The sequence below is a fragment of the Cyprinodon tularosa genome, unplaced genomic scaffold (assembly GCF_016077235.1).
Source record: "Cyprinodon tularosa strain WSP-4 unplaced genomic scaffold, ASM1607723v1 ctg109, whole genome shotgun sequence".
NCBI lineage: Eukaryota > Metazoa > Chordata > Actinopteri > Cyprinodontiformes > Cyprinodontidae > Cyprinodon > Cyprinodon tularosa.
The window spans coordinates 1100650-1125943 of record NW_024037882.1 but is presented as its reverse complement, the minus strand read 5'-3'; the positions used below and the strand labels follow the sequence as shown (position 1 = coordinate 1125943).

General features: G+C 36.9%; 1 protein-coding gene across 1 annotated transcript in view; it reads right to left on the bottom strand.

Moving 5' to 3' along the window:
• Positions 1 to 25294, bottom strand: part of ksr2 (kinase suppressor of ras 2) — a 181771-nt gene that overhangs the window by 60902 nt on the left and 95575 nt on the right. Inside the window, exon 6 of the mRNA XM_038293576.1 lies at positions 13738 to 13910. Within this exon, the coding sequence (XP_038149504.1) occupies positions 13738 to 13910 (173 nt within the window). The remainder of the gene's footprint in view (positions 1 to 13737; positions 13911 to 25294) is intronic.

The following is a 25294-nucleotide window of genomic DNA, read 5'->3' as shown; positions in this document are numbered from 1 at the left end:
GTAATTACAATTAGAAAGCTATTACTTGTTTCACATAGGACCCAGCTGGTTGGGATAGCTTTTTCCGAATAGGAACTAAAATCATCAATTAAAACATTTATTTAATATTTACTTAATTTCATATTTACTGTTATCATTTTCTTGCATGGACATAAATTGCACTATATAGCATTTTCTTTTTGTCAAAAAATATAAACACTTTCTATGGCTTTGTAAATTTAATTTCTATACAATTTATAGTTGATCATTTAATTAGTAGTTTATGACTTGCTTATTGCCCTAGGGCAGGGGTCTCAAACTGGTTCCAGAAAGGGCCGTGAGGCTGCAGGTGTTCTTTCCCACCAAGCGATAGCACACCAGACTCCAGTCATCTTAACATGATGACTGGAGTCTGGTGTGCTATCGCTTGGTGGGAAAGAACACCTGCAGCCTCACGGCCCTTTCTGGAACCAGTTTGAGACCCCTGCCCTAGGGCATGAATATTGTATCATACAAGGGAGTATTCCTCTTTGCGAATTTTTATTTTAATTTCTATTTTCAGCTTTAATCATCTAAATTTACTCAAACTGACAGAGAAAGCACTTTAATAGCAACTGAAGGTCTGACCCAGACCTTAGTTAATCTTGTCACCACGCTAGGTGAGAAGAATAGGAGGCAGAAAAACAAAAAAAAAACAAAAAACAACTCTCTGTCAAAGCAGCTAAGTGGAAACATGGAATCACAAAGTATTTATAAGAGTCATTAGACATGATCTGTGCCACGTGTTTTGGAGACAAGAGAGGGAACGTATTATATGGCATGTAAGATAATACCGATGACTTTGCTTACAGGTTTCCATCCATCCATCCACCCATTTTCCTTCATCTTAATCCCAAGCGGGGTCACCTATCTCCAGCTGTCTACAGGCGAGAGGCGGTCTGATGTTGACTGGGAAATAGTGCAAGACTATGATGGAGAAGACGATGATACAGGAATTATTGTCCCTTAATTTGAGTGCCCTTTCAGTGCAGTGGATCTAAAGGAACTTAATTTAATATTTAAAGTAAATGACCCTGACACTCCACTAAAGGAGCTCTACCTTCTTTGCCGGAGGTATGCAGCCGCAAGATGTTGCTCTTGAAAAGGAGGCATAAAGGCAGTCAGTGTGTAGCACTATTGAGGTGTTGCTATTAGAACAAATAAAAAATAAAAAAAATAAAACTACTTAAAATGAAACTTTGAATCAAGCAGTCATGCTGTTCTTTTTCTCTTTAGCAAAGATTATATGCTTTATGTTCTAATTGATTCTGATTATTTTTTTCTTGTATTAAATTTTACAATTAAATAATTAAAGTGTGTTTTTTTTTATAACAAGAAAGACATTTTTAACATGGCCTCAGTTTAAACTTAAATTTTCTTTGCAGCAATGGCTTAATCTTAACCTGGTTTGTGTGAAAACAAATATTCGCATTTCAATATCCTTGTATTATCATGGAGAGATGTCCGCTTTCTAAAGAAGTAAATAAACCAGAAGCACAACAGCGAGTAAGCACAGCAAAAGAGCATGCACGCATGCTACGCATGTCAAAGCTTTCCATTTTAAACAGTTAAATTATTTACACAGGACGAGTGTAAATAATGCTTGTTCAATACCAGTATTACGCGCATGTGGATGTAAGAGCCTCTCTGTTACTACAATGACTCTATACTAATTAAACAACCCTACCTGTAGAGCGATTCTCCCTATACGTGAAATGCACACTTGGTAAGCAGGTATGACGTTCTTGACGTGGGGGTGGATATTTTGGGCACAGGCACAATGATGGAGGACTTCAGACAGGCAGGAAATGATGTAAGGTTGGGGGAAAGGTTATGTTCAGAAAGACCCTTGCAAGTTGATGATGACATGATTTTAGCATCCAATTCAACACCATGTCTTCCTCATGACAACAGTGGAGCTGAATTCCTTAAATAGTTTAAACAGTCTGCAATTCCCTCACAGATATTTTCAAATAGGAGAAGATAATGATGATATTATTTTTGAAAATGTGTACAATGATTCATGAATATACAGTAGCAGCCATTCAAAATGGCCCTTCTCAGCCGAATAGCAGGCCAATTCCCTGAAGTTCCCAGCAAATTCCCCTCCAACTTCCAGCCACTGGCCTTCTCCTAGGTGTGCTTTTTTTAACTTTTACTCCACCCTTTCACTGAATTACAAAGTCTGACCAGGAGATAACACTTCTTCTTATATCTTAATGTTCACAAATCATGACAGAAAGAATATTTTAGTATAAACATTTATGTTTAAAAAGTAATTGTAGGGGACCAGCCCATTAAGGAAAGTGGGGACATTTTGAATGGCTACAGCTGTACAGTGCCAGACCTCTTCCTTCAATCTTTTCTGCAGCTGTAGCCCAGTTGTCCCAGAGCAGAGCATGGCCCACCAGATCCATCACAGCTTTGGGGATCTTGTTCAGCAACTATGTCTCAATGAAATGGTTACACAGCTAATCCATCTCACAGGAGACAATCCTTATTCAAATCTTATCTATAGTCTCATTGGAGACGAACGATGGACTGGAGGAAGCTAGGAATAGATCATTTGTTTAGGTAAGCCTTATGGGCTACGCTTTTGTTTGCTATGTTAAATCAATCTCTTAAGTCACAGAAGGTGGACGTTAAAGTCTCTATGAACTGCTGCAGTTTTGGTAAAAGAAGTCCTTAAAGTCTGTGTTTGTTTGCCAGTTCTAGTAGTTCTTTACCAAATTGATATTTGGAAAGCTGGAAACACAAGAAAAGTGTAAAAAGCAAGAGTTTTCATGCATTTCATTTGTACACAGCAAAGGGTATCTCAAAACCCCTTTGTTTCTAAACATTTGTGCGACAACCCTTCTGTGGTGTTCTTGATTTTGGTTGACAAATCTGACAACATTGCTCAGTTTTGAGCACAGAAGGAACTGTTTTTAGGAAATAGTTTGGTTTTGCATTAAAAGTCAGTTGTTAAGCAAAGGTATTTACAAAATGAGGTTTCATGTTTACAGTTTGAAAAATACGTTTTAGCAACTGAGATAATATGCATTACTTCTGAAACTCAAACTTGGATAGTGTGCTTTTGGTAAGCATTGATTGTAATATTGAATTTTATGACCAAATGGTCATGGTCAGTGTCATGTATCAAAATTCATAAATATGAGGAAACATTCATAATATTCATAAATATGAGGAAATACCTCTTTTGTTCTCTGTTAGTAATGTTGGAGGATTTTTTTTACTGCCTCTTCTTTTTTCCATAAAGCCGTGAAAACCCTGTAATAGAGCATCTCGTCATGGATACTAGGACATAAATTATATGTAATAGATATATATTAAGAAGCTAAATCTGCTGAACTATGTCAGTTGTCACTGTGCATTTCAGAAGATAAAAACATATGTCTCAGTTTTCAAAACACAAAATCTGTCCTCTGATCTGAATCCTGCTGTTCAGGTTAGCCCACAAAAATAAAGAAAAATGTAACTTTAATCTCAGCCAGAAAGGCGACTACCTTTTCAAACAAGGAATTTATCTCAGATTATTCAACAACTTTTCTCTGAAAACACACTATGTGGCAAAGAGTTTAAAACAGTTTACAACTGTATACGGTATTATAAATCCTACCTTTATATCCTAGAGCACACTGTAATGAACGTTATATCATGGAGGGAAATAGATGCCCTTTCAAGATAGAGCTCAGTTTAGTCTGGGCATTGACTCATGTTGAGCGGACACCGTGTGGTCTCAGTCACTTCAGCCAATCTTGTGCATCCTCTGTCTGTTTGATTCACATGACTCAAGGGATGAGGGATAATGTTGTTGGCTGCAAAGCCCTGACGTACGAGATGGCAGTGACACCATAATCCCAAACTAGACCCTGGACGGATGTTTATCCAGACTGACCGGAATGTACACTGACTGTCTGTATGCTCACCCATGCATTTAAACACAAACATACATGCATCATTTCTAAAAAAAAAAATACTGTAGACGTTTCTATTTTTCAAGGCCACATTGTTTACATCTAACCCAAATACACAATCTAAACTTTCAGATGTGTCATTCTTCTAATTTTTTAATAAAAAGGTCACATCATAGCACACCCTCAATTAACTTTTACTACAGGTCGACTCAAACCATGTACACTTAGCCTTTGTTAAAAAAAAAAATATTTTTTTACATTTTTTTTTTAACCAGGGTGAAATTTAAATGAAAATTCTGAAGAAAAATAACTTTTAGTCTACAGCAGGTGAGTGTTCAAGACAGGGAGAAACAAGCTGTAGGGTTTTCATGCTCATTAGTGTTTTTTTCCTATAAACACTTTCCATGCTTTAAAAATATCACTTTCTAGCATGGTCAGTCATATATCTAAAAAGCCTGCAAATAAAATAATTAAATACTCTGGGGGATTTTCTAGATCTATTGACAAACACCATATACGGTATATGTAAACCAGAGTTGGTGTACCTGCCTAATTCTCCAGCTATGTGGCAAGGAGTCTCCAGGTAGAGAAAAAGAAAGATTTGCAACTAAGAAATGTAATCAAATGTTGTTTCCATGTGATCATGTAGTTTATCAACATTTGAAGGTGCAATTATGCAAACACACAAGGCAAAAATACTGCCAAAGTAATATTTTTTAATTAATAAAATAAAAGATTTTTGCATTAATGAAGTTAAATTAAGTCAAGAAAGAAAATGTAGTTCCTGCTTGTTCAGACAATTAAAATACTTTTATTATAGTTTTAACTTCAATGGTTTTTATTTTAGAGTAAATCAATTCAGCATGTGAATAATCCTAACAATTTTTGCATTTAGAACATACAACATGTATTTGTCTTGAAACCAGTTCCTTAAATGTATTTTATGGATACAGACAGAAATAGTTTTTTTGTGCGTGTCTTAAGCAAGCATGCTTAGAGCTCTGAAGAAATCCTTCTTTTATATTCTGATTGATCATCATTATTGGAATAGACCTGAGGCAATGGGTCAAATTAGCTGGACTTTGTTGGGATGTTTGCATATGCATGTGTTATTAATAAACTATGTCATAAATCTCCTTAAAAAAAAAATGTCTGGGCAACATACTGTAGACATAGACTTTTTTTCTTTCAGTTTGTACACCTATTACTTAAATGTTATTAAATAAATGGATTTATATGTTATGAAAGATTAAAGGACCATTAGCTTTTCTGAAGAAAATAGATCAATCAGGAATTATAATCTACCTTGATGTCAGTGCAGGATAAGCATGAAAAGCATAAGCTGTTAACATCCAAAATGCACATAGCTTGCTTTGCAATTACATGTTGGTGGAAAGTCGTACTTTTTATTTAATTAGTTTGTTCTACAGCTTTATCTTTCATGTATTAAAGAGAGACTTAAATAAGCATTAAAAAATCACTAAAAGCTGCAAAATCTTTCTAATCCTATATATATATATATATATATATATATATTCCCTTTTTTTTTTTCAAAGAGTTTGTTTAAACCTTAGAACAAAGCATCCAAATCCTTTAACTTCAAGAAGCAGGATCACCCTGAGCAGGCTCTCGGCTAATTTCTAAAAACCTTCCAGGGAAAATACAGAACACTACTGTAAGAGACAGGTAGTAATTAGTTGTTCTCTATCTTGCAGTAGACCTTGTTCTATCTACAAAAAATATATATTTTTAACTGCACCTGTCAATCCTGAAAGCTTACAAGTACAGAGAGTAAATGCATCATCTACGAAGTGTTTCAGGATCTGCTCTATATTGCTTACCTTAGTGTACGCCCTCAGAGACTGCTTGAGCTATCAAGGAATGCTGACTGTATAAATGAATGAAAATGAGAAGAGTGTAAATGTGTGTTTGTTTTAAAAACTTGATAAGACAAAATTATAAAAGAGAAAATAAGATTGCATGTTCTTTCATGCATTGGAACAACATATGGAGTACATATGTTGTTCAGCTGCTTTACCCCCCAAATATGGAAATCCCTCCTGCCATTTACGTATCCATAATATTGCCTCTCTCTCTCTTGCTGACTCAAATCTCACTTGTATAAGAAATCTTACTCAATGCTACTTCTTTTACTTTACCTATTGTTTTTTTATGTGTATTTTAAACACACCATCTTTAAGGCTTTCTAAAACTGTTTATTGTGTAGAGTCAGAGAGTTAAATTAAAGACTACTATAAGTTAAATGTATAGCGTATTTTGCTGAAGCTACAGTTGCAGGTCTTTTTATGTATATATGAGCACCAGCTTTGTCAATCTTCAGACTTAAATTATTCTTTCCTTTTTTGTATTATAAGAAGCTCCCAGATATATGGGATGGAGAATGTCTGTCCACATCAATTTAAAAGCATCCCCCTCAGATTTCAGTGTAGACCCTTCACACACATTGATATTGTTTGATCTTTATGCAGAGTGCAAAAAAACAAAAATATAATTAAATAAATAGAATACGTAATTAAATGTAACTTAATCTTTAATGTGACATGAAAATGTAAATGAGTGAATGTAATAAACTTCCCAGTTCATTATTACAAAATAAATGTCATACTGATTAAATATATTTATAAATAAATATTTATTTTAGATGTAGTTGTTAGGGCATCTTTATTAAATTTTAGTGCTTTTTATTGTAATTTTGTGTGTAATTTTTAAAAAGCCAGTTTCTATTTGTTTTCCCCCATGGCCTGGATGCTCCCCCATCCCAAACACCCAGCTGCCTGATGCATGTAGCAACAACTTGCTTGGTGTAGATGATTCATCTGGATGGATTAATGTCAGAAGACCCTATTTTAAGTAGCTATCATTGCATTTTGAAGTTGTCATGATGATAATATCTCTAAAAGATGTTAACATCGATCATGCTATAGTAGAAACTCTTACTCATTGAACAGTTGGCTTCTGATTGTAGCTTCAAAATCAGGAAATAACTTAAGGGCTATTCTACCTCTTTTTTTCACTATCTTATCCATTTTAATCTGCTCAAGCTTTAGAACAACTTTTACACTTTGTAGATTATATTGCTCTACAGTATTCAAAGTTTATCAAACCATGGATTTGATGTCTCCTTCAGTATCTAAAATAATATCACCCCTGTTATGTTAACAATAAAGCCTCTTGATACGTAATTTCTGAACAGTTCTGTGACATGTGCAACAGTTTGGATATTGGTTATTAATGCAATTCCACTTGAAACCTCTTGAAAAACTTCATGTTATGATTTTATGAAAATTTTAGAAAAATATTTCAGTTCTATTTTCTGGTAACAAGTTGTGCACTTCTTTTTTTTATCCAATCACATAACATCCTAATGAAATTAAATTAAGTCTTTGTTTACAAACTAAGGAAATGTGAAATTGTTTAACAGATGTAAATACTTAATATATTTCATTTAGCGTGACTTTGTTAGGATTAGTTTTATGATTCATGCATGTGCTTGTTAAACCATAAGAATACCTAACTGTTATGTGTTAAGGTTCATGTTTTTCCAAGCAGTTTATCTAATTAGGACGATACAGACATCCCTGATAGTTGTTTAATACATGAACATTATGAAGTGTTATTTAAACTGTTTGCTCCAAGTGATCTCTTGAGAGAAAGCTTAAAAATGTGAACATAGAGTTTTCCTTTACTGTATTTATTTTTATCATCATTAATAGTGTCACTGTTTTATTTATTACATTTATATAATAATTTCAGCAAAAGTGTTTCAAAAATGTTAAACATTACTTCATCCAGAAGTATTGAAATTGGTAGACTGTTCCTACAGCTGAAGCTGAAAGCATGTAACACCCAGAAACCTGACATGGGAACCATAACATTCATGTAAGCTGGTCAAAAAGAAACTTTACATGGTGGACAGTCAGAGTTTTTCCCCAAACAAGGCTTGTTGGCGACAGGTGTTGACAGTTTAATAATTGCCCAACCGGATAGCAGAATTCTACCAAGAATGACAATGCAAAACAGTAACAGCTGACACATCTTTAGTTTTACCTGCCGGCAGCCTTGGCAGTACCATCCCTGTTCGCTCTCTTCTCCTACACACAGGAGATCACATATTCGCATATATTTGAAAATGTCGGATTTCACAAAAAAATCAGAATTGAGTATTAAGGCCTGCAGTGTGTCCATAGCTTTTGATTCATATATTTGAATACATCCAGAAATATCCAAGGAGGAGAAGGACATTATTGAGAAAGACGCTACTCAAAAGATAATAAAGCAAAGCAAAAGAAGTATTAAAATAATTCATTTTGTTCACATTTCAATGAAGTGGAATGTGGAGTTTTCTATATATCTTTGCTAGCATTAAAAGAATCAAACCTGTCTATTGTTAACAATTTTTACATGTTCTCATTGGTATATGAATTGTTTGTCTTGCAAGGGCATTTTCACCAATTTAGTTCTTGCTTTTTAACCAGGGGTAGAGTCAGTATCTGGTTCTGTATAAGGGCCAGATTGTTTATCCACCATCCAAAAGAGCCAAGTCATTACATCATTACAAATGCCTCATTTAATTATTGCCTCCCCCCTCCATTCATTTTCCTGCCATTTAGAGACCGATCATAATGCATGGAGACAGGTTGACCACACAGATATCATCTTCTATCTAAGTATCCTGGTAAATAGATCATATCATTTCAATTCGATTACTAATGCTGTTTTCAATCTTTAACAGTTAAACTGAGGGCTTCAAAATCTTAAACAAGTGGTCTGCTAACAACAGAAAATGAAATAAATACAGCTTTAAGAGCAAAAGTTCCTGATACCTGCTAACGATATTTAAAGCACTTTAATTGGTTGCTGTTCCTCCATTAGCATCCCCCTTGTGGCTGTCAAAAGTGGTTTTGTTTTTGTTCTGGTTTTTTGGGGTTTTTTCTGGCCTAGCTGCAAACTGTCACTGTCACTTTGTAGCCACAATGACCAAAGTGAAAGCTATAATAAAAAACAGAAGACGCTCTACTCACAGCCTCCTGACTAACCAGGGGCCTAGCAGGTTTAACAAACTCAGATTCAAATCCGCAACTCTAAATTGATCTAGCTAAGGTCGGGATTTCAGAGTTTTCGGTTTCACAATAGCCGCTATGAATTAGTTCAATCAATTCTATGTAGGTGCACTCAGAGTTGAGCACGTGCTTAACAAGTATGAAAAGCCATTATACTTTCCGTACCCACTGTATATTGGCATAAATGGCAGCGCCTACAAGCAGTGGCCCACTACTGCACTTTATAAATGGAAATGTTAATTTCACTGCTAAGTTGCTTATTCACTGTTGAAAAGCTGTATGTATCGAAAAATTTGTTTCGTATGCACCCTGTGTATACGGACATATTGCATTGAACAATCAGTCAAAGCCTCTTTCACAACATTCTGGGTGACAAAATATTCCCTAAAAGTTGGAATATATTCTCTTTTCTGATTTCCTTTGTCAGTAATCGTCAATTGTTAAGCTCTAATAATAAATCAAGGTAATAAATCAAGATATTTCAATGATTAACCATTTTCTCTTAATCTGGCTTGCATATTGATATCCATTAAAATATTTTGAGTTTTGAAAGAAAGCTGAATTAGATACCAACAACAAGGAAATATTAGGGGTAAATATTCATGTTAGCTTTTTTTTGTGCAGCTTTCATGACATTCTTTGAAAGCTGGGTTAGTTGGTTTAAATAACTGTGGTAAAATGTCTAAGATTAATTATACAAATCACCCATTTATTTTTAAATCAATCATAATAGGGTAATAAGAATATTACTGAAATGTTTACTCATTTCAGAATCTACCTTACTAAATTAACATATAGGTTACTGACACACCGACTGATGTTTTAAAGCCTTTACTTCTGGTTGTTAGGAGGGTTTTCTGCTTACAGCTAACGAAAACACAACAGATTAGAATACTGCATCCATCCATCAACTGCCACTTTTCTATTAGGGTTATGGGGGTTGATGCTTATCTCTAGCAGTCTGTGGGCAAAGGTCAGAGTAAACACTGGGCTGGTAATTTGTTCAGGACAGGGCAAAACCCAGAGACACACAAGCACCCACGTTTACTTTTAAGGGCAATATGGAATCCCCAACTAACCTAATGGTCCTGTTTTTGGACTGCAGGAGGAGGCAGGAGTACGTGAAGCAAATCCACACATGCACAAGGAGGACATGCAAACCCCAGGCCGGGAATCATACCTGGGACCTTCTTGTCATCAGGCAACAGTGCTATGAACTGCTCCAACATACAGGCCTATATGAAGCCATACCAGTATAATGGTATTGTAACAGAGGCAAAAATCATCTGTTCTCTTGACTAGAGTTCTGTTTCCTTTTTATTTATTATTTTTTTCGTTTTTGCATAAAATGCTAAATCCATTTAAGTAGAGAGCAAATACTTAAGTGTAAGACGACACTGACTGTAAATGTTAATGTAAACCAGTTTCTCGTCAACAACACATTTTGTCATGCTTCTTTGACACTTTCTCCCTCTATCAAAAGCGGAAAACTTTAAAGTACGCCTTTGCTGACTACCTTGCCAAGAAGCTTACAGCCATGCTCTCCCTACTCTGTCTTCTATAAGAATGTAGCCCTTCTAAGCTAAAGCTGCTCCAAAATTCATATGAACACTGAATGGTTGCTGTTTAACTCCAGAAATTAATCAACTAACTCCACTTAAATATCCATGTTTTAGGATTGGCTTATGTGTGCAATAGATGACTTTTGAAAATAAATCCTGATCTAAGTCCTGAATAATCATCAGATTTACTCTTTTTGTAAAACCCATACAATTGCATCAAGCCTTTAGAAAAAAAAAAAGGTAAGCATAAAGCAGTAAAAAAAAAAAAAAACAGACAAGTGATGAGATATGAAAGAAAGAAAACTAAATTTTTTTGGCTTTAGGTTTAGCTGACCGCACCCTCTCTGAAGCCAGTTGCTTCACAAGAGGCTCTTCATTAAGATGAAGGCACATTAAGCGGTTCAGCTGAACTTTGACCCACCTCTACCCCATCCCCTCCCTCTCTTGTAGTCCATCTTGCTACACCACCAGTGACAGGGTCCTGGAGGGAGACTACTCTAATGCTCTTCCTAAGTTATTCATCCAAGCTAATGTCAACTTACAGCATTGTGTCTTCTGCCGGGGTCTGAGCACCAAAGAACTTTTTTCATTCATGTCAGTAAAATCTTCCTAATCACTTCTTTTCTTTGTGTGAGTCTCTCAAGTTTCAAATAACTTTGTGGGTATATTCAGGTTTTAAAAAATAAGCAGTTCTTTGGATAAATGGATATTTTGTGTAATCTTTTTTGCAATTATCTTTAATTAGTGGTTTTGGTATTCGAGTCCCTAAATTTAAATATCATATTAGGTCTTCTATGATTCTCTGACTTTTTAATTTTTGCCTTTAGTATCTCTTCATTTCAATCAAGACAATTGTGTTATCTTGGTCCTTTGAATGAAAGTTATATACCTTCTAAAAAAACTTCGGTCCTTGTTTGCAGCTTTTTTTGTTTTATTTTCCTCCTAATTTTTATCTTGCATCTAACCCTTTTTGTTGTCCTTATGTTTAAAGTGCTCTCCAAGTAAAGGTTGAATGATTGATTGAAACTGTGGTTGACATAGAAATGTTGCTCAGTAATAGTGTGCATTTAGGTTTTGAATTCTATTAAAACTCATTGAGAATAGTTTGAGGTGCTTGCATATTTTTTTTTTTGTATTTCTATGATCTTAATTCTGTGTCCTTTCTTCTTTATATCTTAGGCAATTCTTGATTGCTTATTTCACGTCATGCCTCCTCGTACATCTATTCATTGCTGCGTTCCACATCCCAGTCAGTTCTGGCAGATAGTATTCCCAACTTAAAGCCACGACCATGCATCACTCGTTTCATTGACAGGACCTCCATTACTCTCTATTTTTGTGCCTTTTCCCATCTCCTCCACAATCTAATGGCTTCCGCAGTTTGCCTATAATGCATCAACCAATAAGGCAGCCAGTGTGCAGCGACACACTACCTCCATCCGTAATGGAACAGCCTGATTTCTCATATGGTCCATTTTCAAACTAAGCTGTGCCATGAAAGTTTTTCAACCAAAAAAACACATTAATAGAAAGACGAATTTCTTTGCTGTTGTAAATGCACACGACAAAGTGCAAAACAGAGTTTTATAAAAGAGTTCCACAGTTCATTTATAGCCTTAAGAAAAGACAAAAGTGTCACCTTATTTGGATGGGATTAAACTGATTTCAGATAATAAAGTAAGAAATCTTAGTGTTATTTTTGATCAGGACCTGTCATTTAAATCTCATAAATTCTAGAAACATCTCAAAGATGTTTCTAGAATTTACTTCTTTCATCTGCGGAATATTGCAAAAATTTGAAATATCTTGTCCAGGGGGGATGCTGAGAAACTAGTCAATGCATTTGTTACTTCAAGGCTGGACTATTGTAATTCTTAACTGTCAGGAAGTCCACAAACTGTAATTAAAAGACTTCAGCTGATCCAAAATGCTGCAGCCAGAGTTCTGAAGAAGAATAGAGATCATAGCTCTCCTATACTAGCTTCTCTTTATTGGCTTCCTGTCAAATCAAGATTAGAATTTAAAATCATCCTTCTCACATATAGAGCCTTAAAATGGCTAAGCTCTATCTTATATCAGATATCTGATTGTTCCTTATGTCCTTAACAGAGCACCTCACCCTCAATCTGCAGGTGTACTAGTGGTTCCTAGAATTTCTAAAAGTAAAATGGGAGGCAGATTGGAGAAACTAATATCAGGCTCATCTCCTGTGGAACCCACTACCAGTTTTAGTCCCTGAGGCAGACAACCTGTCTATTTTTAAGGGTAGGCCTCAAACTCTCCTTTTTGATAAATAGTTAGAGTGGCTCAGGTTATCCTGAGCTATCTCTATAGTTATGCTGCTATAGGCTTAGACTGCTGGAGGACATAGGGACCCCTTTTGCATCACTCTGCCTCATTCTATCTTTATTCTCCCACTCTGCAGAATCTGTTAGTTCAATCTCTAACGTTCTGCTCTCTCTGCTTTTTCTCATAGTAGTTTTGCCTCGTCTGTTCCTGTTTGGTGACATCATCCTTGAGAGAAATATCAGCTGTGCTGCTGCCATCAACACCTTTGTTTATAGATGTTGGAGATCGGCCTGTTTTTCCAGCGTGGTCCTTTTTCTCTGACTATGACTGGCTGGATCTGCTCTCATCATCCTCTGACATGTGAGTTGGCTCAAAGCTTGTCTGCCTGGCTGTGTGTTTCCTGGAAGGGGCCGCCTTTTACAACTGCTTTTTGTAACTCTGCTTCTGTCTCCTTGAACCCCAGTCAAGGGAGTTTTTCCTCTCCACTGTCACAACAAGCATGCTTAGTGTGAGGGATTGCATTCGAGTCAATGAGTCGATGAAATGAACTGGTTTTCCTTTGATAGAAAACTTTGAATCTATTTGAATGTATGATCTGGTGAACTGTAAAGTGCCTTTAGATGACGTGTTGTGAATTGGCTCTATAGAAATAAACTGAATTGAATTGAATTACAGGTGTATAGGTTATACCGTTGCGTAATTTTTAAGTTACCAATGTGAATAAACTATCAACAGAGCATTTTTCAGCCCAACAACAAATAACCTCTGTGACTTGTCTTTGCATGGAGAAAAAGCCATTTGTAGAAAATGAAACACTGACATGAACTGATAATAAAATGTAAGATGGATTTATAATGTCAGCTCACTTACTTGCAGAGGGTGTTTCAGCATGAACGGGAGGTGTGGAAGGGATGAAAGAGGGAAAGAAGAAGGATCGCAGAGATTGTTCGTTGTGGAGCGGTGACCGTTGCGTGGGAAGATTCTCACAGCTCCCCACACTGCTGTGAATCTTAAGGTTCAAGGGCTTGGTCTTCTTCTTGGCTCTGAGGGAAAGCAGGAAAGTAAAATACAAATAATGAGTTGGAGAGATGAGAGGGAGGATTTACATAGAAGAATAAATTGATCAAACACATAGTAGTCGGAACCACTTTTTCCTGCAGGAAATATACTAAAACCATCCATTTGGTATCATGCTGCATCATCAACGACATAAACTGCAAACACTCTCTGCTCATGTTAGAAAACCTCTACTGGTCTAAACTGAATGGAGAAAAAAATCAAAACATAGATCAAGGCCCAGATAGGAAAGGACACAAAGATAATGAAATTAAACACATCATTTATAATTCATCACAACCATTAAACAAAACTGATCAATACAGAATTGTTTCCTGTTAAAGCTCCTTTGTTTTGACACAGAAAAATAAAACCTATTACAGCACATGCTAATTTATTATAGACAAAAAGCTGCATTTATTTTATTATTTTAATACAATTGAAATTTGCAATTTACAGCTCAAAAACTGCAAAACAATTATCTACCCTACTTTTCCTGCAGTTTAAGTTCCTCAGAATAGGAGCCCAGAGAACGTGTACTGTTACTGGAGTTCTCCCGCTTTAAAAAAGAGTAATTGTTTAAAGCTGGCTAAAAGAAAATTAACATACTTCCCTTTTTCTAATCAGAAAGAAAACATGGCTTTTGGAAAATATTTCGGATTGCAGAAATCATGGTGGTCTTAGTATAGCTAGGGGGGTCCCACCCATCAATCTTTGTTAGTTAATGATCTTTAAAAATACAGTGATAGTTTGCGAGCTATAATCAGCATACAGTAAATACCAGGCAGCTGAAATTAGGCTAGCTACTGGAGTAGACAGCCTGGCAAATCAGGCAACTAACAGCTTGTAAGGTTTATTTTACTCTCAAAAAAAAAAAAAAAAAAAAATTAAGAATTAAAATGTTCAGTTCAAAAAGCAAAAAAAAAACAAAATAATTTGGGAATGTATCTAGTGGCAAAATATAATATGATAACTAATATCAGAAACATCTAAAAACAATTGTTCCATTTGTTTAACAATTTGTGTGAACAGTTTATAACAAGGAAGCTGTTTTGTACTCAAGGTTTTAATTTCAATAAAGAGTGATGAGGATGGTTCAATTAGCTCTGGACAGTTTTGGTGTTTCTTATTAGCAAATAGCTGAATTTCATCATGAGCCTTCTTTTAGACCTGAGCTGATAGATTACTGTCAAAACTGCTTTTTTAATTTAAAACATTCTGTTGAAATTATAAGTGAACAGTAACTTAGTGGTAACACTTCACATTGTCAATTTTCATGCTATTGGGAGATGTTGTCATGTCAGAGATGAGTTTAATGAATCTTGTAGCATAATTGTTTATGTCATGTTGTCATAAAAATGATTCAAATAAAAACAGAGACCATGCAGATAATGTGTGATTATGAATTATGTTTGAGCCAAAGTTAGGAAAGTTAGAATAAAGCATTTGATGTGATTTTCTGGGCAGACTATACAAGTGCCTAATTTTGTTTTTTATTACATTTTAGCTTCAAAATAATAGAATCATAGAATACTGCCTCAGCAAATGAAGACTCCACCTATCACAAAACTGGAAAAGCAAATTTAAGGCCTAACTTTTCCGGGATTTATAATACATTATCAATTATTCAACTGCAGCAAAAAACACGAGGTGACTTTGTGGGGATAATTGGTAGTGAAGACTTTACCCTTCAGTGTCCTTCATTAGAGAAATAATCTGCATGCTGTTAATTAGCTCTCAGTGAATTATAAGTGCAGATTCCCAGTCACATGGACCTTTTTATCCAGTGATGTCATTGTATCGCTGCTTTCTTTTTTCCTTAGTTGAGGCTACTTACTCAGCCACAGCTTACCCAACACTTTCTCCGACAAGTGACAAAAAAGTATAATTATGTTTACCACTTGATGATTTAAATTTTATTCCATACTTATATACCAGCTCTATTAGGCCAGACTGTACAAAGAAACAAAAAAGCCCACTCTCCCAGTCCACTGAAATCTAGTCCAAGCATTTGTTACTTTTTATGGTTGACCTAAAACTATCAGTAAAAATAACTAAACAAGGTTGGAGGCCTTTAGGAGACCCAAAGCAGTGCAGCAGGAATCCTGCAAAAAAGATAAAATAAAGATAATCTTCCTCTATTTTTAGCTTCCCACCATCGCTCCATTGTCAAATCTAGAGAAACTACCCCTACTCCTTCTCACGTGTAAACCTATTTATAATCAAGCCCCAGCATCAAAATTCTGTTTGGCATCAGGAAGAAATACTGACGTCTTTCCTGCATTCAACTTAATTCACCAACTATGCTCTAATTTTACATTATTTACTTGTTTTACAGCTTTAAACTTCATGTTCTCACATTATGTTTTCTTCTTTGTAGTACCTCCAGGCTATTAAGCTACTACTTCCAACATCTTAACGTTCTCTTTCTATTCATGATAAACTTGGCCTTGTATGTTTACTGTTCAACCCAGCCTCTCTCTTAACATAGCCATTGGCTGAGCTTTTGCTATTTCATCCAAAGGATTTTAAACTTTGACATATGCTCAGTTGTGTTCCTTTTCTATGATGAAATACAGGAGCTGCTACTGCCATTAACTTTTTGCTTTTGTTTAACCTTTAAAGTACTATTTAACCAGAGCTTCAGTTTTTGTTTTCTTTTCTTTTCTTTTTTTGAGTGTGCTCTGTCTTCTAAAACCCACATGGCGGTTCAGGTTCTGCAGGAATCTTCTTCCTGTTTAAGAGGCGGTTTCCATTCTGTTAACAGCTCAAATGAGTAATGCGGCAAAGTCAATGACACAATGCTGCCAGTCAGTTACTGGAAGCAATCTGTTTTCCTTAGATAAAAAGATTTTTGGAACTATTTGTAAAATAAATAGAACCTTACAGGGTAAATGTGTTTACATTACTTGGAATATCTTTGTATGATTAGACAGGATTTACTTCTTTTGTGAAGTGCTTCATGATGTGATCCACCCTGAAATAAATAAACTGAAGTAGAATGCCTGTAATTGGCCATAGTTTTCTCGATATATAACACCTTGAAGGTTATGAGATTATTTACAAGATATGCACTACAGAAAAACACTAGTGCAATAGCACTGCATCTAAAGTGAAAAGATATCTACATAGAAAAACGCCTGCAAAGCCTAAACAAGACTTCTAAACAAGAAGTCCAAAGGCAGACAAAAAATATTTTATTGTTTAGAAGACTGGAGAATCCTCCTTAAAGGAGTAAAGAAAAGGGAATCAGTGAAAAGTTTTGCTTTTTGAAATTTTTGAAAGACTTTTAAAGTGTAGAAAAAGAAGGCTGTGAGTTCTGATTTATGATGCAAAGTTAAAGTCATTAAGTATTAAATCTCAAAGGATTTTTTTCTTACATGTCAGTCATTCTACCCCTTCACTGAGTCATGCAATTAGACCTGTACACCAGCCCACCACTTCAGTCCCATCTCCTGCAATAAGGAAGCAGCCCGCAGGTTATCACTTCTTCGTCACAGAGCTTTTGTCAGCTATTCCGATTAGCTCACTTTATGCAATTTGAATCTAAATCAAGCTATTCATTTCCCAGCATGCACGCCTTTATCCTCTCTTCGAATGATTTGTGGATGTGCAGTAATGGGGGAATGTGAAAAAGAATGTGGGGAGAAGGCAGAGGATTCCCACTTTTGGTTTTGAAAACGTCTGTCTCTGTAGGCAGGCGGAGAAAAGGGGTCGGGTATGGGGGACTTTCAGCTTTGGAGTCGTTAAAGCTTTTATTCAGGTTCAGCAAATGGAAAGTTAAGGGATAGACAAACTCAAAGAATAAATGAAAGGCAGAAGATGGGAAAGGTGGGTGAATTCCCAAGAGTCGAGAGAAATCAGCAAAGGTGTGAACAGTTCACTTGTCTTTTGATGTAGTTTAGGGCTGTATACAATGATGCGTCACCCACAAACAGACGTTGCTGATGTTTTTAAGGCTTCTGTTGTGGCAAATGGGAGTTACAAAGCCTATTTTTGGCTACGGTGTTACAGCATGTCAAGACTCATATCCCACCCAACTTTAAACAACACCAGTATACTTTCAAGTCAACAGACAATCAATTTATGCTGCTCTCAGGCACATTAAAAATCCCAAAGCATGCATCTGGATGATGAAAAAATTGCAGAAACTAAAAACATCACAGCCCTTCAGATTGGCCCAATTACATTGTCCACCATCATGTTCAATACTGGGGTCCCATAGGGCTATATCCTGAGCCCACAATTGTACATGCTGTCAACCTCAGGACTACTAGTTGCCCAGACACCCGCATCAAATTTGCAGACATTGTGGGGACTGATTCATGATGATTAGAAGGCATCATACAGGGTTAAAGTCCAATGTGGCTAGTTTTGCAACATTAGTACAACTTCAATCTGTCTGTCATACAAAAAGAAATGTAATCCCAATCTGATCTACGTTGACAGAAGATAGAGAAGCAGCAGAAGAAATGTTGATGTCAAAACAGATGTAAGATAGTCGGTTTATTTGACTTTTGGTTTTGAATTGCAACAAACAAACGATAATGATTTTTTTTCAATCTGTATTAAAAGATTTTTAGCTGATTTCAAAACGAAATAACATTTTACTCTGATTAATTTTTTTTTACTTTTTCCACAGAGCAATTCAATTTAATATATTTATGTAGCTGCAATTCAAAACACATCTTCTCAAGGTACTTTACAAAGACAATTCAACCACAAGGAAAACAATCTGATTGCTTCAACTTTGCTTCATCTAATTGACTCGAAAGCGATCCCTCACATCAAGCATGCTTGTAGCAACAATGGAGAGGAAAAATTCCCTTTTAACGGGAACAACCTTCCTGCAGAACCCGGCTCAGTGTCAGCGGCCATCTGCCTAGGCCAACTGAGGTTCAAGGGACAGAAGTGTACTAAGAAAAAGAAAGGGAGACTGTCAATCTGCTCCACAGGAGGCCCCGTACAGGAAACACACAGCCAGGCAGACGAGCTCTGAGCCAGCTTCCTCCTTCATCCCATGATTCATCCCATAATTCATCACATCATTCATCTCATCATTCATCCCATCATTAATCCCAATGAACTTTTGATAAGCTTTCGCGGCAACTGCCCTCTTTGGTAAGCCTTTGCGGCAATGGTCACCTTTTGGTAAGCCTTCACGACAAAGGCCCCCTATCGGTAAGCCTTCATGACATTGTTCCCCTTTTGGTACCCTTCGAGGCATTGGCCCCCGTTCAGTAAGCCTTTGCGGCACTGGCCCCTTTGGTAAGCCTTTGCGGCATTGGCCCCTTTTGTAAGCCTTCGCAGCACATCTCCTCTATTACCCATCCTGCTGTTCTACGTATCTTAGCTTTCTACTCAAGTCTCTCTTCCTTCTGAGCATGCTGACACACTGGCCTCAACCTTGGCACTTTTTTGGGGGGAAAACACCCCTGTTCTCATACAGCTGCTTATGCATATTAAAGTAAAATACAGCACTAATGTTTCCTGCTGAAGTCTGAATGCCGAACTCTAAAAATAATTGTATTGATAAAATAGTCTATTAAAATAATCTATTATTCTTTCCATGTAAGTTTTTCAGACTGATAGGCTTTATCAAAAAGGAAAGTTTTAAGGTGTGCTAAATATCCTATTTTTAATGGAACCAATTTTATTTAGAAAGAACCCAAAAAAATCATTACTGTTAAGAGCAGGTGGGATGGACAGTTCCACAGAGCCATGGCTCTGGGTAAGTTTTGCAACTGTATTAGAAAGAAATCTAGGATTATTCTTATTCTCTTCTATTAAATGGGAGAATTATGCTGCTCTTGTTTTACAAAGGGTCATCTTATACAGCAGTATACTATTTTTCCAGACTGGTAGGATTACCGTAGGCATGTAGAGTGACATTTTCTATCTGGTTTCCATGCATTTTGCTTCAAAGTGTGCAGCTCTGCAGTAAACCAAGGAGCAAGCTTTCAATTTTTTAAGTTTTTCTTTTCAAAGGGGCTATATTGTCTAAGGCAGTACGCAGAGAACTGCCTTAGTGTCTGTGGGCAGTTAACAAGGGGGCCTCCTCTAACTCTTGGATGTTTAACAGCCTGAGGCCAGAATTCTTACTCTGACACCCTAGCCTCCAAAGCTACAAAAATACAACACTGATTACACATGCAAATATCACTAAAGGAGACAGAGGAATAAATGAACATCTGACACAGAGAGCAGGAGAAAGGAGAGGAAGGTTTAGCAAGAGTCAGGGGAGAGAGAGGGCAAACCCACCGCCATGCTGAGCTAGCACTAGTCTAGGCTACCTACACCTTACTACAAGAAATAAAAACCATGTGAACATGACAAGTGCTCAGTAGAAAACTGCAGTACAAGGCGCTGTGTTTTAAAGTGCTTCTGGACTTCAAGATATCACAGATAAAGAACTTCATTCAGACAGAGATAGCTTGAACAGGACCCAAACATATCTCAGCAGTCAAAACAGAAAGTGAACATGACATGTCTCACCAACACCACCAGTAGTACCCTGTGTAGGCTCCTCAACCTTTATATGTTTGATACACTATAGGGTTTCTCTATATTTTATTTTAGCTCCTTTCTGGTATCCTTCGGCTTCTCCACATTTCTCTCTGCCTACTAATTCCCTTTGATTAGCACACCCGTTTCTCTTTTATTTATTCACCTTGACATATCACTGGCTCTCTTCATTTTCAGTTGAATTCACCTGTTGGTTGTAATTGTGTTGTCTCTCACACATTCCTTGCTACTCCTAATCCTACTTTTTGTTTTCAATATCCATTCACTAGACATTTCTGTAAGCACCTTTATATTATTAACATAATGCTTAACTAAATCTCATCTCTGCATTTGATTCCTCCATTAAATTTAACCATGACATCCCCTGAGAGACTTGAGTTAGAATTGTGGTGTCATAATTGAAACTAATGCTGAACCTCACTATCAAAGGTTTGAGACATGTCACTGAAATGCTTTAGTTTTACTTACCAGTAGGTTGAATTTCTAAGAAAATGACTTACAGTTGTCCCTCAAAGACCTGCAACTTTGCATATTTTGGTTGCAAAAGATTATAACTTGACATGGACTTATTTGATAATATACTTCTTGCTTAATCTGGAATTTAGGGTGAAAGTCTTAACTTAGATTTGAAAATTAGGCTTGCAAGTGGCTTTGGTGCCAAAAAACTGGACTTGGACTTGCTGGTCAAAGATTTGTGATACATCTTAGATTTGAAATACATGCTTAGTCATCTTATGTGTCTGCTGGGTTAGGTTAAACTTTCAGTCTCTTTCAGTTACATTTTATTTGCAATAACAAAAATTAATTGTGAAGACTATGCAAATATGTAACTTTATGTTAACCAAGCTTATCCTAACAAAGATCATCTGATTAATATACATTTTCTTTTCTACTTATATAGTATTGGCAGAGTTACAAAATAACAACAAAAATATGCTGATGAAGGTTCTCAGTCATCCAGGTCAAAGTCATTCCGTAAAAATTAAAAAAATATCCACTGGACTTGGTTTTCAAGATTTGAAGACGTTTCGCCACCTCTCCAGGAAGCTTTCTCAATTCAAATGTCTGGATCCGCAGTGAGTTTGAGTCTTATATAGACAAAGCCTTGTATCGCTTGGAAACATGCAAATGGTAACCGATGAATGGGTCGTTTAGTCCCATCGTTAGCCTGTAATATATGAACCTGTCTATGATTCTAGGAGTCGTTAAAGGGGGGATTGCCATTAAGGGGGGGATTGTCTCCTGTAGTACCTGAAACCTGTCTATGATTGTTAAGGGTTGGTCGTTAAGGAGGTATTGTTCACTGGCTGGAGTGGGTAGGTCCCTTGTTCCTCTGTGATGAGGTGGGGGGTTTGGTGATATCTGGAAGGGATCAAAATAACAACAGGGTGGCTGGGCTCTCCCTTAGAGATAGGGTGAGGAGCTTGGTCATTCGGGAGAGGCTCAGTGTAGAGCTGGTTCTCCTCCACATCGAGAGGAGTCAGTTGAGGTGGCTCGGACATCTTCTTCGGATGCCCCCTGGACGCCTCCCTCGGAAGGTGTTCCAGGCACGTCCCACCGGGAGGAGGCCCAGGGGACGACTCAGGACACGCTGGAGAGACTATGTCTCTCGGCTGGCCTGGGAGTGCCTAGGGCTTCCCCCGACAGAGCTGGAGGAGGTGTCTGCGGAGAGGGAAGTCTGGGAGTCTCTGCTTAGTCTGCTGCCCCCGCGACCCGGTTCCGGATAAAGCGGAAGACGAAGAGTACGACGAGTACAATAACAACAATAAAAAAAAAAAATCCCAGTACCAAAATTGTGTTATTGTCTAACAGTGATTTCCAAAAACTGATTAGATCGGTTGGAAGCTTTTTATAAAAGATTTTTTTGACTGTTTACACTTCTAAAAGATGAGATTTGCACTTCACAATATGCAGGCAATTAAAAAAGAGAAACCTGACATTCATACACACACATATTCATCCACCCACTCACTCCATATCCACTTTTCCCACACTTGCAGAGACTCTAATTACAGTGACACCTTCAAGTAAAAGTTTCATTTGATCAAGGACAGAGGTGAGAGCAGAGGCGCAGTGATCCTTCAAATCATTCTTTTCCTTTACTCTCTTGCACATTGGAACAGATTGAAAAAATATTGGTGGCTATTAGAAAACAAGATATGCAAGACACAAGGTGCATTTCTGCACTATTGGTGTTTCTAGTCTGATAGCTTTCCAATTAATAATTTTGGCCCGATCAAACTAATTACATCCAGAAATCGATCAACAGCAACATTAAAAAAAATCAGACAACTCCGCAGGGACTCATATGGCACCCTGTTGCTTTTTACGCAACTGGAACTACGGAACAATAGCAATAGGGAATTAGTGTGAGCCCTTTGAGCTGTTTAAACCAAAAACAGGTGTTCCTTGCTTTCAGAATTTTGGAGCATCAAACCTGTGTTGAATAAAAGACAAAACAAAAATATTTAAAGGCTTTTTGTAGATTACTAAATAAGATATGTATCTGCCAAGAAGATTTCTAAGTTATATAATCACATATAGAGACACAATCTGCATCAAAATGGGAAGATTAGCATTGTAAGATACAAATTACAAACTTGATTGTACTTAAGTCTTCTTTTGATATTTTACTACACAAGGGTTATTTTCTTTTTATTCATAAATATTAGTATATATCAACAATATAAATACAATTGAAATGTAAATTAAATTTATTGAATATTTTCAAAAAGTGCAAATTATACTGATTAAATCCAAACTGAGACATAAAATAATTTATTTTGGTTTATTTTAATGATTAGGGTTTACAGCTAATAAAGATTTTAAAATATGGTTCTTATGCAATTTAAGTATTACAAGACTGGCCTGACACTTCTCAATGTCAAGCTACTGAGAAGGGCAGCACCCAAGACTTTTTCTCTACTACATTTTTTCTGTTCCATTCAACTCCACGTTAATATGCTTGGATACTATGTGAAAATAAAACCTTTTTTGTAATGGCCTTTTGTTGCTTCATCCTCCTTATGGAAGGTGCCGATACCTACGGTAATCCTAGAAAAATGCGAAGTTAGCTGTCTTCTCCACCATTGCCATATAATTCCACTTTATCAGGGACTGGATTCCTGGGGTAGCAGTCTGAGCAAATACTCAGAAACTTAAGTGGTGGCGTAGTGGTTCTGAGTTTAGGTCCCACTCATCCCCACAGTCTCTGGGGGGATGAGTCCCACTCTGGGTCCCTGAGCAAGACCCTTAACCCCAAACTGCTCCCTGGGTGCCGCCCAATGGCAGCCCACAGGGGACGGGTTAAATGCACAGAGTGAATTTGCCCATTGTGGGACAATAAAGGGATTTATATATACTTCCCCCTCTCCAGACCCCTGCTCAGGGAGATGCTGTGGTGCTTTCAGGCCAGCTAAGAGACATAGTCCCTCCATTAAGACCTGGGTCAACCCCTCCAAGTGGAATATGCTTGGAACACATCCAGAGGAAGGAGTAAAGGGGGCATCCACAAAAGATCCCTGAGGCCCTCCCGACGTGGAGGAGAAAGGGTTCTACTAAGAGCCAAGAATAACCAAGCTCCGAGCTAAGGGACAGCCCAACTAACCAGTGGAGAAAGTTACTTTCAACCGGTTGTATCCAGGATCTTGTTCTTTCAGTTAGAATCCAAATTCCGTGACCAAAGTTTAGGGTAAGAAAGTAGACGGGCCAGTAAATCGAGAGATTTGCCTTTTTCTTTAGCACTCTCTTCCTCCCAGTGCAGCATTTGCATTATAGCTGCCCTCTCCTGCAAATGTTTAGGCTCCTTCCGCCCAGTGGGGTGACATTCCACATCCCCAGAGCCAGCTAAGGCATCTGTGGATCGGTTCACTGAGGCCTCTGCCTCTAACTTCTGCCAAATCCCCTTAGACCTTGTTCCTCATGGTCATTTAAGCCCCTGACAACATGGCCTCAGGGATCATCCGAGCATTGAAAAGCAGTGTTGGGATTAGCGAAAAAACATAACGGTATTGGAAAGGAAGTTATTTTTCAGTAACTGAATAATCTAAGTAATTACTTTTTCACATAATTATGTTACTTACATTTTTACATGACGCGTTACTTTAACTTAATGAATCAAAGTGACTTTCCATAAGTGCACTCTCTCTGTTGCTGGAACCACCTTTCAGTGCAGAAACACAGCAGCAGCTGAGGTACAGATATGAGATTGGCTAACGAAACATACATTAATTGAGCGGATGTTCAACATAAAATGGGTGTTCAGATCGTCAGAGTCAGCAGTTCTGAATTGGAAGCATTGTCTATAATTAAAAGCTAAATGTTCCTGTGCATGGTTACAATGTATACAAAAAACAACTTTATCCACATCATTTGATGCCAGTTTAATTTTATCCCAAAGTAACTTCTCCTTTGTTAGACTGCTTGAAAAGCATTGTTTATAGCGTTTCTATTATTTATTATCCAAATTAAACCTAGTAGTGTGCATGAAAGAAAAGTTTATACACATTTAATTTGCTTTATTTTTCTTTTAGTATAAACATTTAACATAATCATCACATTTACATAAATATACTGTAATTGACTGTCTTGTCTGACTTGTCCCACCACACACACCAAAATGGAGAAGATCAGTATATGTTTTCGTATATGTAGTGCTTTTGATTAATTAATTATATTATATGTCAATTAAAATCAAACATTATATATTTAATAGTTTAACTTCCAGTTATATTGAAAGTTTCGATTATGGAAAAGTCATTCAAATCATTCAGCATTTTCGATTTTGATTACTTTTCATTACTTCGCCTAGAAACTTTGATTAGCAGTAACTGAGCTACTACCAGCA